The following is a 12,091-nucleotide window of genomic DNA, read 5'->3' on the forward strand; positions in this document are numbered from 1 at the left end:
CTAAATATTTCCAAACTCTTCGTATATAAGAGAAAGTGGATTTTCCCAATATCCTCACCATAGGCAATTTTCTTTCCCTTTAATCCATACATTTACCATTAAAAAAAAGGGAAAGCACATCTGTCCCTGTCTGTGTGATCAGCTTTTATATAAACTGCCAGTGTAATGACAAGAATGGAAGATCTTTTGAAATGGAGATTGTTTAAACAATCATCCCACCCTCAACAGGAAACAAAAAAACCCTGAAGTTCAGCGGATCCAATTCTTGTGCACAGGATGTTATTAAACAGGATTATGATCAACACAAAACACAGAGCTATGGTTAGGCAGCATGTAAAGGAAACGAATACATATTTTAGAGCAGCCATGTTTATTCAAAAGGTTTAAAACTACCATATTGGGAAACAGACCTGAATTTGCCTTTAACGCAGCACAACTTTGTTTTTCGGGATGAACCAAATTTTCAGGCAGTAAATGTTGTTTTCTGGGGAAATAAAAAAAAGATACAGTACAATAAAACACATAGCAAGTGCAATGTAGTTTTCACCATTGTGATAAAATATTAATGTCCTTATCTTTTAACATGCATGAAGTAGTTATTGTAAATAATTGAACTCCGAATTGATCAATTCAATTCTTATTGAATGGTTTGATTTAGTTAATAATATATTTTTTAATATTATGATCATGCAAATATTGGCTATACACAGAAATTGCAGTGGTCACGATGCTGAGAATATTGCTTTCTCTTTCTCGAGAAAGGTTTTTAAATATTTTGTCTGCGCAAATGTGATCAATCCAAGCCACTCTGATGAAATGAAAGTATTAATATTTTTCATTGAATGCAATCTGTCGACTATAAATTCCCAGATAATTTTTAATTTTATAATGTCAGATTTTATGGAAAGTTGGATTTACTAAAATGCTGTACATTAACCATTCTGCGATTGTGACTGACAGGTTACAACCAGTGAGGAGTCAAAGCGAGAGGTTTTGTTATTAACGACCTGTGTTAATGACTTGGATGAGAAAACCAATTTTGTCAACAAAACAAAGGTCAGTATATAATAGCACAAAAGAGATATAGACAAGTTAACAAGGTAAAAGCATTGCAGATTAATTAATTTCTTAAATGTTGCTGTGCATTTTGATACAATTTTTCATTTACGGTATTCAAAGCGATTCAGGCGTTCTTATACACAATTCACTGATCATTAAACCTGGATGATCAACTAGAAAATATAATGATGCAGTTGTCGGTATTACAAATGGGCTGGAGTGCAAGGGGAAAGATGTATCAGTATAATTATTTTAACTTTAATGAAACCACGCTGGGCTTTGCAGATGGAGGAAGATAATACTATACGATACAATAGAACTTTATTTATCCCAGGAGGGAAATTGGTCTGCCACAGTCATAAACCACACCAGGAAACATGAAACATGAAATTAAAGCGATGTGTGGAACCCGTCCCAAATAATCATTAGACAAAAGTAGTGAAGAACAGATTATCCCTCAAGAGAATCAGTAGATCTGGGGATGTAGTGTAAAGATCTCATCGAAATACAGACCATAAGGAGCTTGACAGACATGGTGGACACTCGAAGAATGTAACCCTGGTTTACTGGTTTACAACTCAAAGCCTTTGGCTCAAAAGAAAAACTTAGCTATTTTGAACCAAGACAAAAATAAGTGACTTCACTCAAAGGGTCGTGAATCTTAGGAATTCATTATTCCAGAGATGAGCGAATAATCATTCTTTCATTATCACAAATAAGAAGCCATGGAGTTGTTAATCCCGGCTAAATTGGAGCTGCTGGGTCTTCAAAATTGAATTAAGTTTCAGGGTTGCTGGGAGGTTTGGTCAAATTGGAATCACTCTCTGCAGACCTGGGACAAGCTGCAAAGAGGCACCAGAGTGTCTGGGGCTTAGATACAATTTGCAAGCAAAGAATGGATTGCCAAACCCTGTAAAACCCTGTCAATTTGGTGCAAAATGCATAGAATGGATTGGACGTCAACCAGCGACTGATCGAGCCGGCGAATTACCCTGCCATGCTGGGATACGAGGAAGGACCAAGAGGAGATTTAACTAAATCTACTCACTTGGCAGTACCTCCCAGTGGATTCACTCGCCGGCTCGATCAGTCGCTGGTTGACATCCCACTTCTGACACCAAATGTTGATTCACGTTTTTCTTTCACATCGGTTGTTTCGACAATAATCGACCAGGCACCAGGGTTGCTTTAAACGTACGTTTATTGAGCAGGAGTCTTCACACAGGTTAACAACCTAGCAAAGAGTCAAGCTCTCTGCCCTTAATTGCAATGCCTTTTATATGTTAATGCCACTGTTTAGCACCTCCCACATTCCCCGATCAAAGAACCGACACGTACGCAAAATACGGGACTACAGGTATGTACATATAAAGAGATGTTAATTAGAGGAACCACTCTAGAGCTCCGACCAGTACATTCCTTAGTCTTCCAGGCGAGGGGGATTGTATATTCCTCAATCTTGTCAGACGGGGCCTGTGATCCCCTATTCACGACTATGCAGTAACTGCAAGACAATGTGTATTCCCTTCTTGAAACCTGCAGCCTCAGTTCCAGGGCCCAAAACTGGTGGTAGTTGGGCAGCCTGCAGCTGCCTTTAACGAGAGCCAAACGCGCTTCATCGGGTGAGGAGTGGCCCAGGGTTAGAGTGTGGACTAATGGGAGATAGGAGAAGAATTTGAATAAGAGACCAGGACTGGTGGAGCGAAGGAGTAAAGAGTTTGGAGGCGGTGATCGCTTTGAACCATTAGCCATTACCTAGGAGCGTGCTTGGAAAATTTAGCGATAAAAGGAAGGATGAAAGAAATTCTGTTTCAGGTGTTCAGAAGCATGGGGAATAATGTAGACAGGGATGTAACAGAAGAAGAGAAAAGTCCATTACAACTAATGTGTTATGAGTTTCCACACAAGGCAGAGAAATTAAGAAATTTATCAGAGGCATTAAATAAGAAATTAGACAATAAGCCAAGGCTGCTGGAGGGAATAGAAACAGTAAAAGGGATAAAATACATAGAACTAATCATTTGGCAGCATTGTAATAACGAGGGTGCAAAATAATTAACAGGGTTATGGAGAAAAGTATTTAGAGGGTCGGAAGGCGAATAAGGAGGTCAAGAGAATGGCTAGTTGGGAAAAAGCGATCGCTAAACTAGGATTAGAACTAAAAGAAGGTGAAGTAGATCGACCTCCAGTTAGTGATAGGAACAGGAGTGGAGATAAAGGGAAACACTCAGTACAACGGAAAGGTGGATCTCCTGGAAGAAAAGTAGTCCCTTTAAAATTAAAGATTAAGAATCTGATGATTAGTGCTGACTTCGAGGGGGAAGAGGATGAGTATTTAGAAGAGTGGACAAATGTCAACGGCATGTCACAGCTCCCACCATGTTCCTCATGTGTTTCCCAGGCTGCATTAGCACCGTGTATGACTTGTGTCTGTAATAAATATTTTAGGTCCGCAGAACTTGTAACAACTCCTGCAGATTCTATATCTGAACAGGTTTTACCAACAGCAGATACTGAGGTACCAGGTCCTTCGATCTTATCCACGCCATCACTGATAGATCGTCCAGTGGCTTATGGCACCCAGAGTAGAACGAAAAGGTTAGCTCCAGTGTTTAAAGAAAAGAAACGTATGATAGATATAGTGCAACCGCCAGAGTATTTCTGTGAGCCACAACCTAGGCAGATCACTCGGGTGGAAAGGAATGATTTATTTGGGCAGTATCAGGATACAGAGCGGAGGTGCAGAACCTGGCGGACTGGTGCGCACGTAACAACTTGTCACTAAACACCTCCAAGACCAAGGAGCTGATTATTGACTTCAGGAGGTCCCATAATGGAGAATACGCCCCAATCTCCATCTACGGGGACAGTGTGGAGAGAGTGTCCAGCTATAGGTTTCTGGGCACTCACATTTCAGAGGACCTTACATGGTCCACCAACACCGCTGCGCTGGTTAAGAAGGCACAGCAATGACTGTTCTTCCTGAGGACATTAAAAAAGACTGGTCTGCCCCAACAGCTGCTGACAACGTTCTACTGCTGCACCACAGAGAGCATATTAACGTATGGTATCTCTGTGTGGTATCTCAGCTGCACGGAGGCGGAGAGGAAAGCTCTTCAGCGCGTCGTCCACAGAGCGCAGAGGATCATTGGGACACAGCTACCAGCCTTGGAGTATATCTACCACACACGGTGCCTCAGGAAGGCCGTCAGCATCCATAAAGACTGCTCACACCCTTGAAACGGACTGTTCGAACTACTTCCCTCCGGCAGACGTTACAAGGCCTTCTATGCCCGAACCTCCAGACTCAGGAACAGCTTTATTCCCAGAGCTATAGCGGTTCTGAACCGGCCCTACAGAGTGCCCCCCATCCCCCCTGGACTGTCTCCCTCGGATTGTCACAACACACAGCTTATTTATTTATTTTACTTTTCTTTTACATCGGTTGGAAGCTGCATACTAAATCCCGTTGCACTGACGTGCAATGACAATAATATATATTATTATTATTATTATTATTATTATTATTATCGGAGGGTGAGATAGTGATTCGAGATACTGAAATAGACTTGACGTAACCAAAAGCTTCGGAATTGAACAGGTATCCCATAGGCAGTTACCAGTAAGGGCAGGAATAGCAGATTTGGCCAGCGCAGTGTATGAATAAACCGCGCGTTACATATGCCGTGGAAGCCCCATGAAAGAATGGCTGTACTAAACAGAATCCCTGATAGGAAGAAGTCCCCTGCTGATTTCATAGAGTACTTGTGGACCACAATGCGTGTATACCATGCAGATTCATGGGATTTGTGGGAGACCATACAACAGATAATTACTCCAGCTGAGAATACCAAATTGCTAGTAGCCCTAGGACACCAGGCTTATGAAAAATTGGCTAAAGCAGGATTGGATGACTATGCAAGAGAAGAGGCCGTTTTAACGGCCCTTGCAAAAACATTTCACAAAAAGGCGAAATGGTTGAGTCCTAGAAATAAAACCAGAGACAGGTGAAGGAGCAGAAGAATTTCTAGACCGCATATATATATATATAGAATAATATAGATCAATCAGGTGATTTAGACTATCAGAATGGAGTAAGTGCCCCTCAAAATTGTGCCGTCTTGTTGAATTGTTTCCCCACTAAAATAGCGGATTTAATTTAAACTAATAACAGGAACTGGTCTGAGAGCCGACACAGTCAAATAGCCAGAGCTGTGAGATATTATTGGAAGGAAGGTGGGAACCAGGAAAATTATCCTGTAACTAGGAGAGAATGTGAACGCACAGTAAAGGAAGATTTACCAAAATCTAACTGAACCGTGGATCCCCAGAGTGCCAGCAAATTAGGGATTGGGAGAAATTAGGGTCCCAGATTATTCAGACTACTATCACCGCTATACTCCCAATCTCAAGCCCATTTCAATGAAACTCAGGGGTAGAATAAGACCCACAATGCTGCCTAACCAATGTTATACTTGCAGAGGGATGGGACATTGGAGTAGGGCCTGTCCAACGAAGGAAAGGTAGAAGCAATAGGTAGCAAGGTGAAAAGTAAAAGTGGCAGGCAGACAAATCCAGGGCAAAAATAAAAAAGGGCCACTTTTCAACATAATTGTATAAGGGGTAAGAGTTTTGTAAAAACAAGCCTGAAGGCTTTGTGTCTCAATGCAAGGAGCATTCTTAATAAAGTGGATGAGTTGAATGTGCAGATAGCTATTAATGATTATGATATAGTTGGGATCACGGAGACATGGCTCCAGGGTGACCAAGACTGGGAGCTGAACATCCAGGGATATTCAATATTCAGGAGGGATAGAGAGAAAGGAAAAGGAGGTGGGGTAGCGTTGCTGATTAGAGAGGAGATTAACGCAATGGAAAGGAAGGACATTAGTTTGGAGGATGTGGAATCGGTATGGGTAGAGCTGCGAAACACTAAGGGGCAGAAAACGCTTGTGGGTGTTGTGTACAGGCCACCTAACAGTAGTAGTGAAGTTGGAGATGGTATCAAACAGGAAATTAGAAATGCGTGCGACAAAGGCAAAACAGTTATAATGGGTGACTTCAATCTACATATTGATTGGGTGAATCAAATTGTCAGGGGTGCTGAGGAAGAGAATTTCTTGGAATGTATGCGGGATAGTTATCTAAATCAACATGTAGAGGAACCAACGAGAGAGCAGGCTATTTTAGACTGGGTATTGAGTAATGAGGAAGGGTTAGTTAGTAGTCTTGTTGTACGTGCCTCCTTGGGCAAGAGTGACCATAATATGGTTGAGTTCTTCATTAGGATGGAGAGTGACATTGTTAATTCAGAAACAATGGTTCTGAACTTAAAGAAAGGTAACTTTGAGGGTATGAGACGTGAATTGGCCAAGATTGACTGGCAATTAATTCTAAAAGGGTTGACGGCGGATATGCAATGGAAGACATTTAAAGACTGTATGGATGAACTACAAAAATTGTTCATCCCAGTTTGGCAAAAGAATAAATCAGGGAAGGTAGTACATCCGTGGATAACAAGGGAAATCAGGGATAGTATCAAAGCGAAGGATGATGCGTACAAATTAGCCAGAAAAAAGTAGCATACCGGAGGACTGGGAGAAATTCAGAGACCAGCAGAGGAGGACAAAGGGCTTAATTAGGAAAGGAAAAATAGATTATGATAGAAAACTGGCAGGGAACATAAAAACTGACTGCAAACGTTTTTATAGATATGTGAAAAGAAAGAGATTAGTTAAAACAAATGTAGGTCCCTTGCAGTCAGAAACAGGTGAGTTGATCATGGGGAACAAGGATATGGCGGACCAATTGAATAACTACTTTGGTTCCGTCTTCACTAAGGAAGACATAAATAATTTTCCGGAAATAGCAGGGGACCGCGGGTCAAAGGAGTTGGAGGAATTGAGTGAAATCCAGGTTAGCCGGGAAGTGGTGTTGGGTAAATTGAATGGATTAAAGGCCGATAAATCCCCAGGGCCAGATAGGCTGCATCCCAGAGTACTTAAGGAAGTAGCTCCAGAAATAGTGGATGCATTAGTAATAATCTTTCAAAACTCTTTAGATTCTGGAGTAGTTCCTCAGGATTGGCGGGTAGCAAACGTAACCCCACTTTTTAAGAAGGGAGGGAGAGAGAAAACGGGGAATTACAGACCAGTTAGTCTAACATCGGTAGTGGGGAAACTGCTAGTCAGTTATTAAAGATGGGATAGCAGCACATTTGGAAAGTGGTGAAATCATTGGACAAAGTCAGCATGGATTTACGAAAGGTAAATCATGTCTGACGAATCTTATAGAATTTTTCGAGGATGTAACTAGTAGCGTGGATAGGGGAGAACCAGTGGATGTGGTGTATCTGGACTTCCAGAAGGCTTTCGCCAAGGTCCCACATAAGAGATTAGTATACAAACTTAAAGCACACGGCATTGGGGGTTCAGTATTGATGTGGATAGAGAACTGGCTGGCAAACAGGAAGCAAAGAGTAGGAGTAAACGGGTCCTTTTCACAATGGCAGGCAGTGACTAGTGGGGTACCGCAAGGCTCAGTGCTGGGACCCCAGCTATTTACAATATAAATTAATGATCTGGATGAGGGAATTGAAGGCAATATCTCCAAGTTTGCGGATGACACTAAGCTGGGGGGCAGTGTTAGCTGTGAGGAGGATGCTAGGAGACTGCAAGGTGACTTGGATAGGCTGGGTGAGTGGGCAAATGTTTGGCAGATGCAGTATAATGTGGATAAATGTGAGGTTATCCATTTTGGTGGCAAAAACAGGAAAGCAGACTATTATTAAGGGACAGCAACCTGGCCCCTAACTCCAAGAAGACCAAGGAGCTCATTGTAGACTTCAGGAAGTCCAGAGGTGGCACGCACACCCCCATCCACATTAACGGGACGGAGGTGGAACGTGTTTCTAGCTTCAGGTTCCTGGGAGTCAACATCTCCGATGACCTCTCTTGGACCCACAATACCTCTACTCTGATCAAGAAGGCTCATCAGCGTCTCTTCTTCCTGAGGAGACTGAAGAAGGTCCATCTGTCTCCTCAGATCCTGGTGAACTTCTACCGCTGCACCATCGAGAGCATCCTTACCAACTGCATCACAGTATGGTATGGCAACTGCTCTGTCTCCGACCGGAAGGCACTGCAGAGGGTGGTGAAAATTGTCCAACGCATCACCGGTTCCACGCTCCCCTCCATTGAGTCTGTCCAAAGCAAGCGCTGTCTGCGGAGGGCGCTCAGCATCGCCAAGGACTGCTCTCACCCCAACCATGGACTGTTTACCCTCCTACCATCCGGGAGGCGCTACAGGTCTCTCCGTTGCCGAACCAGCAGGTCGAGGAACAGCTTCTTTCCGGCGGCTGTCACTCTACTAAACAACGTACCTCGGTGACTGCCAATCACTCGGTGACTGCCGGACACTTATTATTTATTTTTTATTCAAATTGTTTGCTATGTCGCTCTTCAAGGGAGATGCTAAATGCATTTCGTTGTCTCTGTACTGTACACTGACAATGACAATTAAAATTGAATCTGAATCTGAATCTGATCTAAATGGTGGCCGACTAGGAAAAGGGGAGATGCAGCGAGACTTGGGTGTCATGGTACACCAGTCATTGAAAGTAGGCATGCAGGTGCAGCAGGCAGTGAAGAAAGCGAATGGTATGCTAGCTTTCATTGCAAAAGGATTTGAGTATAGGAGCAGGGAGGTTCTACTGCAGTTGTACAAGGTCTTGGTGAGACCACACCTGGAGAATTGCGTACAGTTTTGGTCTCCAAATCTGAGGAAGGACATTATTGCCATAGAGGGAGTGCAGAGAAGGTTCACCAGACTGATTCCTGGGATGTCAGGACTGTCTTATGAAGAAAGACTGGATAGACTTGGTTTATACTCTCTAGAATTTAGGAGATTGAGAGGGGATCTTATAGAAACTTACAAAATTCTTAAGGGGTTGGACAGGCTAGATGCAGGAAGATTGTTCCCGATGTTAGGGAAGTCCAGGACAAGGGGTCACAGCTTAAGGATAAAGGGGAAATCCTTTAAAACCGAGATGAGAAGAACTTTTTTCACACAGAGAGTGGTGAGTCTCTGGAACTCTCTGCCACAGAGGGTAGTCGAGGCCAATTAATTGGCTATATTTAAGAGGGAGTTAGATGTGGCCCTTGTGGCTAAGGGGATCAGAGGGTATGGAGAGACGGCAGGTACGGGATACTGAGTTGGATGATCAGCCATGATCATATTGAATGGCGGTGCAGGCTCGAAGGGCCGAATGGCCTACTCCTGCACCTATTTTCTATGTTTCCATGCAAGAGAGGGGTCAAAGAAGGGATTTACAGGATTATGAAGAACTTAGAGATCCTAGAGAATATAGAGACATCTGAAATCCAAGGAATTATGGGAGGTCCTTTAATTCAAGAGACTATTGGGACCCAAGAAACCAGTGATAGAGATGGCCCGATGTCAGGAACTGAGAAGTCACACACCGTTCACTCAAGCTAACCCATTTTCTCAGTCCTGACTCACCAACCCACCCTGGAATTGTGGAGACATGATCCTTACTCTAGATCTCCCTCAAGTAATTTACCAGAATGAGCAGATTGGATATACCCTTATAATAAAAACTGGACATGCTATGGAAGAAAATTATAAACCCCCTTATGATTACCCCTTACAGCAAAGAAGATTGTAAATCAAGGGCTTGTTTAAACTGCAACCAAACAGGTCACTGGAGTAAGGAGTGTCCAGTGAGGAGGCAGAACATAGCTGGATTAAAGAAAATCCAAGGGGCAATAAAGAAAGTAAGAAAAGGAACATAGTAGCTAGCGTGAAAAGAGATAACAATTAAGGAATAGAAATGGCACTAGGGAGAGAAGAAACAAGCTTACTGTGCAGGAGGAGTGGGAGCGGGGAAAGAAGATATTGAATGAATGTATTGCTGAATTTTGTGCCTGCAGGACAGTATGTCAACAAGAGACTATCTGGGGAGTGAGGTAAAAGAATGCACAGACCCCTAAGCACGGGATGAAGACAGCAAAAGGTAATGTAGCTCCCAGATAAAGGTGACCAGCAGGGAAAATTGATACTGTCCTGCCCCTTTAATATATTTGGGAAGGCCAGCAGGCAGAGCAACATGCTCCTCAGTATCTCCACTCCCTAGTAACCGACACCAACATCAGAAAGGAGGAAGGAAAGGACCTACCCTAGTGCCCAACTTTAATATCGCCTAGCTACTGAAGGAAGAAAAGGAAGGAGAATGATGGACACTTTAATCATCTCCAAACAAAACTGACAACTGATAATGACGGTTGGGATGGCTCCTCTTTAAACTGGAATCTGAATAAAACGGAATTTCTCTGTGACTCGGGGCAAAATACTCACTTTGTGCCAAAATTTAGTTATAAATAAATTAGTTCAAAGAGAGCTTATGGGATACACTTAGAATTGTTAGAGAATTGACTGTTAAATTATCATTCTTCTTTTGCCTCACCCATAGGAGACAGTCGAAGATAGGACTGGACTATTTAGTTACCATTAAGGAAGGGTAAGGAAACGTAAGGTGGTAGTATAAAATGATGAGGTAGACTGAAAATGTATGTTTCCCTTGGAAGATAAATACTAGTCATCTAGAAGAGTTACTTAGAGATAGGAACCCCTAGACAAAGAACAAAGCCAATAGAGTAGGAACCCCTAGACAAAGAACAGAGCCAACATAGTAGGAACTAATAGAGTAAAGAACCAACAAAGTGGAGAATCACCATAGTAATGAGTTACCATAGTGAGGAGTGCACACATAAATAAGAGGAGATACTGGAGGAAAGACCTGGTTAACTGTAGCGGGGGGGAAACTTGAATTGTATTGTGAATAGCAGAGCCGATGTGTATTCGCCAGATGGATTTGAATTGTTTAACCCTTGATGGTAAAGCGGCTTATATTATCAAGGAGGAAAGAAATTGTCCCTGGATTTGGCATTTTTGATTGGACTTAGGATAAAATTAATAGTAAAGGGAATTGATTGTTTAAATTCGAACAGCTGGGAATTCCACAGGAATTGGAAGGGAATTGTATTATTGGCTACAATGCTGTGGAATAAAAAGGATAAGATGGGCATTGGAATTAGAAATAGTAAATTGAAGGCTGAGACTGAATTTGATTAAATTGGAACATTTATCATGGTTTGCTTCAAATTAAAGTCACACCTTTAGGGGAATCTGGACTGAACCTGAAATTTATATGATTACCCGTCATCAGATATACACAGTATAACACCGTGTGAGTATGAAGAAGGCTAATTGGTGTCAATCCTAGAATAATAAAGAATATATTAGGGAATAGAATAGGGATATAGTAATAGAGCACAATATAATAGGTTCGATAGATAATAGAAGAGGGATAGGTTCAAGTGAAATAGAAATAGCGAATGTGTGGGAAAGCTTGAGTGCATGATGGTAACTTGCTTTGTCCCAAGCTTCTTAGGATTTTCTAGGGTTTAGGTTTAACTGTGGAAGGTGATGGAACACTGGGCAGGAATACGGATGGAGGGAATTCGTGCCCACGAAAACTCGGGAGGTGAAGACTCCTCAGACAGAACTTGTGAAGTTATGCCCATGAAAACTCGGGATGCTTGACAGGATTCTGAGAAGAAACATCATCATCATCTTGTGCTACAGATGGATGGGAAATGTAAAGCACACTTATGTATATTTGGTTAGCCGATTATTTATTGTGCCACTTTGGTTATCATTAATGATGGGTTATCATTATGATCAAAGGAAGGAATGTGAATCCTGGCTAAATCCTAGGGGGGGAGAGGAGGAGAGGGGGGGAGAGGAGAGGGGGGGTAGAGGAGAGGGGGGGGGGGGAGGAGAGGGGGGGGAGAGAAGAGGGGGGGGGGGGGGAGAGAAGAGGGGAGGGGGGGGGGGAGAGGAAGGGAGAGGAGGGGGGGGGGGGGGAGGGGGGGGGGAGGGGAGAGGGGGGGGGGGGGGGGGGGGGGGGGGGGGGGGGGGGAGGGGGGGGGGGGGGGGGGGGGGGGGGGGG

At 43.0% G+C, this 12,091-nt stretch overlaps 1 protein-coding gene across 7 annotated transcripts in view; it reads right to left on the reverse strand.

Moving 5' to 3' along the window:
- The window catches only part of atxn3 (ataxin 3), a 113,731-nt gene that overhangs the window by 52,323 nt on the left and 49,317 nt on the right, over positions 1–12,091 (reverse strand). For all 7 annotated transcript variants that reach the window (XR_008723968.1, XM_055640058.1, XM_055640054.1 and 4 more), the window contains one exon: positions 411–484. Coding sequence is in view for 6 of the 7 variants with exons in the window: in XM_055640058.1 (XP_055496033.1) it covers positions 411–484 (74 nt within the window). In the remaining variant the exon portion in view is untranslated. The remainder of the gene's footprint in view (positions 1–410; positions 485–12,091) is intronic.

Source organism: Leucoraja erinacea, chromosome 9 (genome assembly GCF_028641065.1).
Source record: "Leucoraja erinacea ecotype New England chromosome 9, Leri_hhj_1, whole genome shotgun sequence".
Lineage (NCBI taxonomy): Eukaryota > Metazoa > Chordata > Chondrichthyes > Rajiformes > Rajidae > Leucoraja > Leucoraja erinaceus.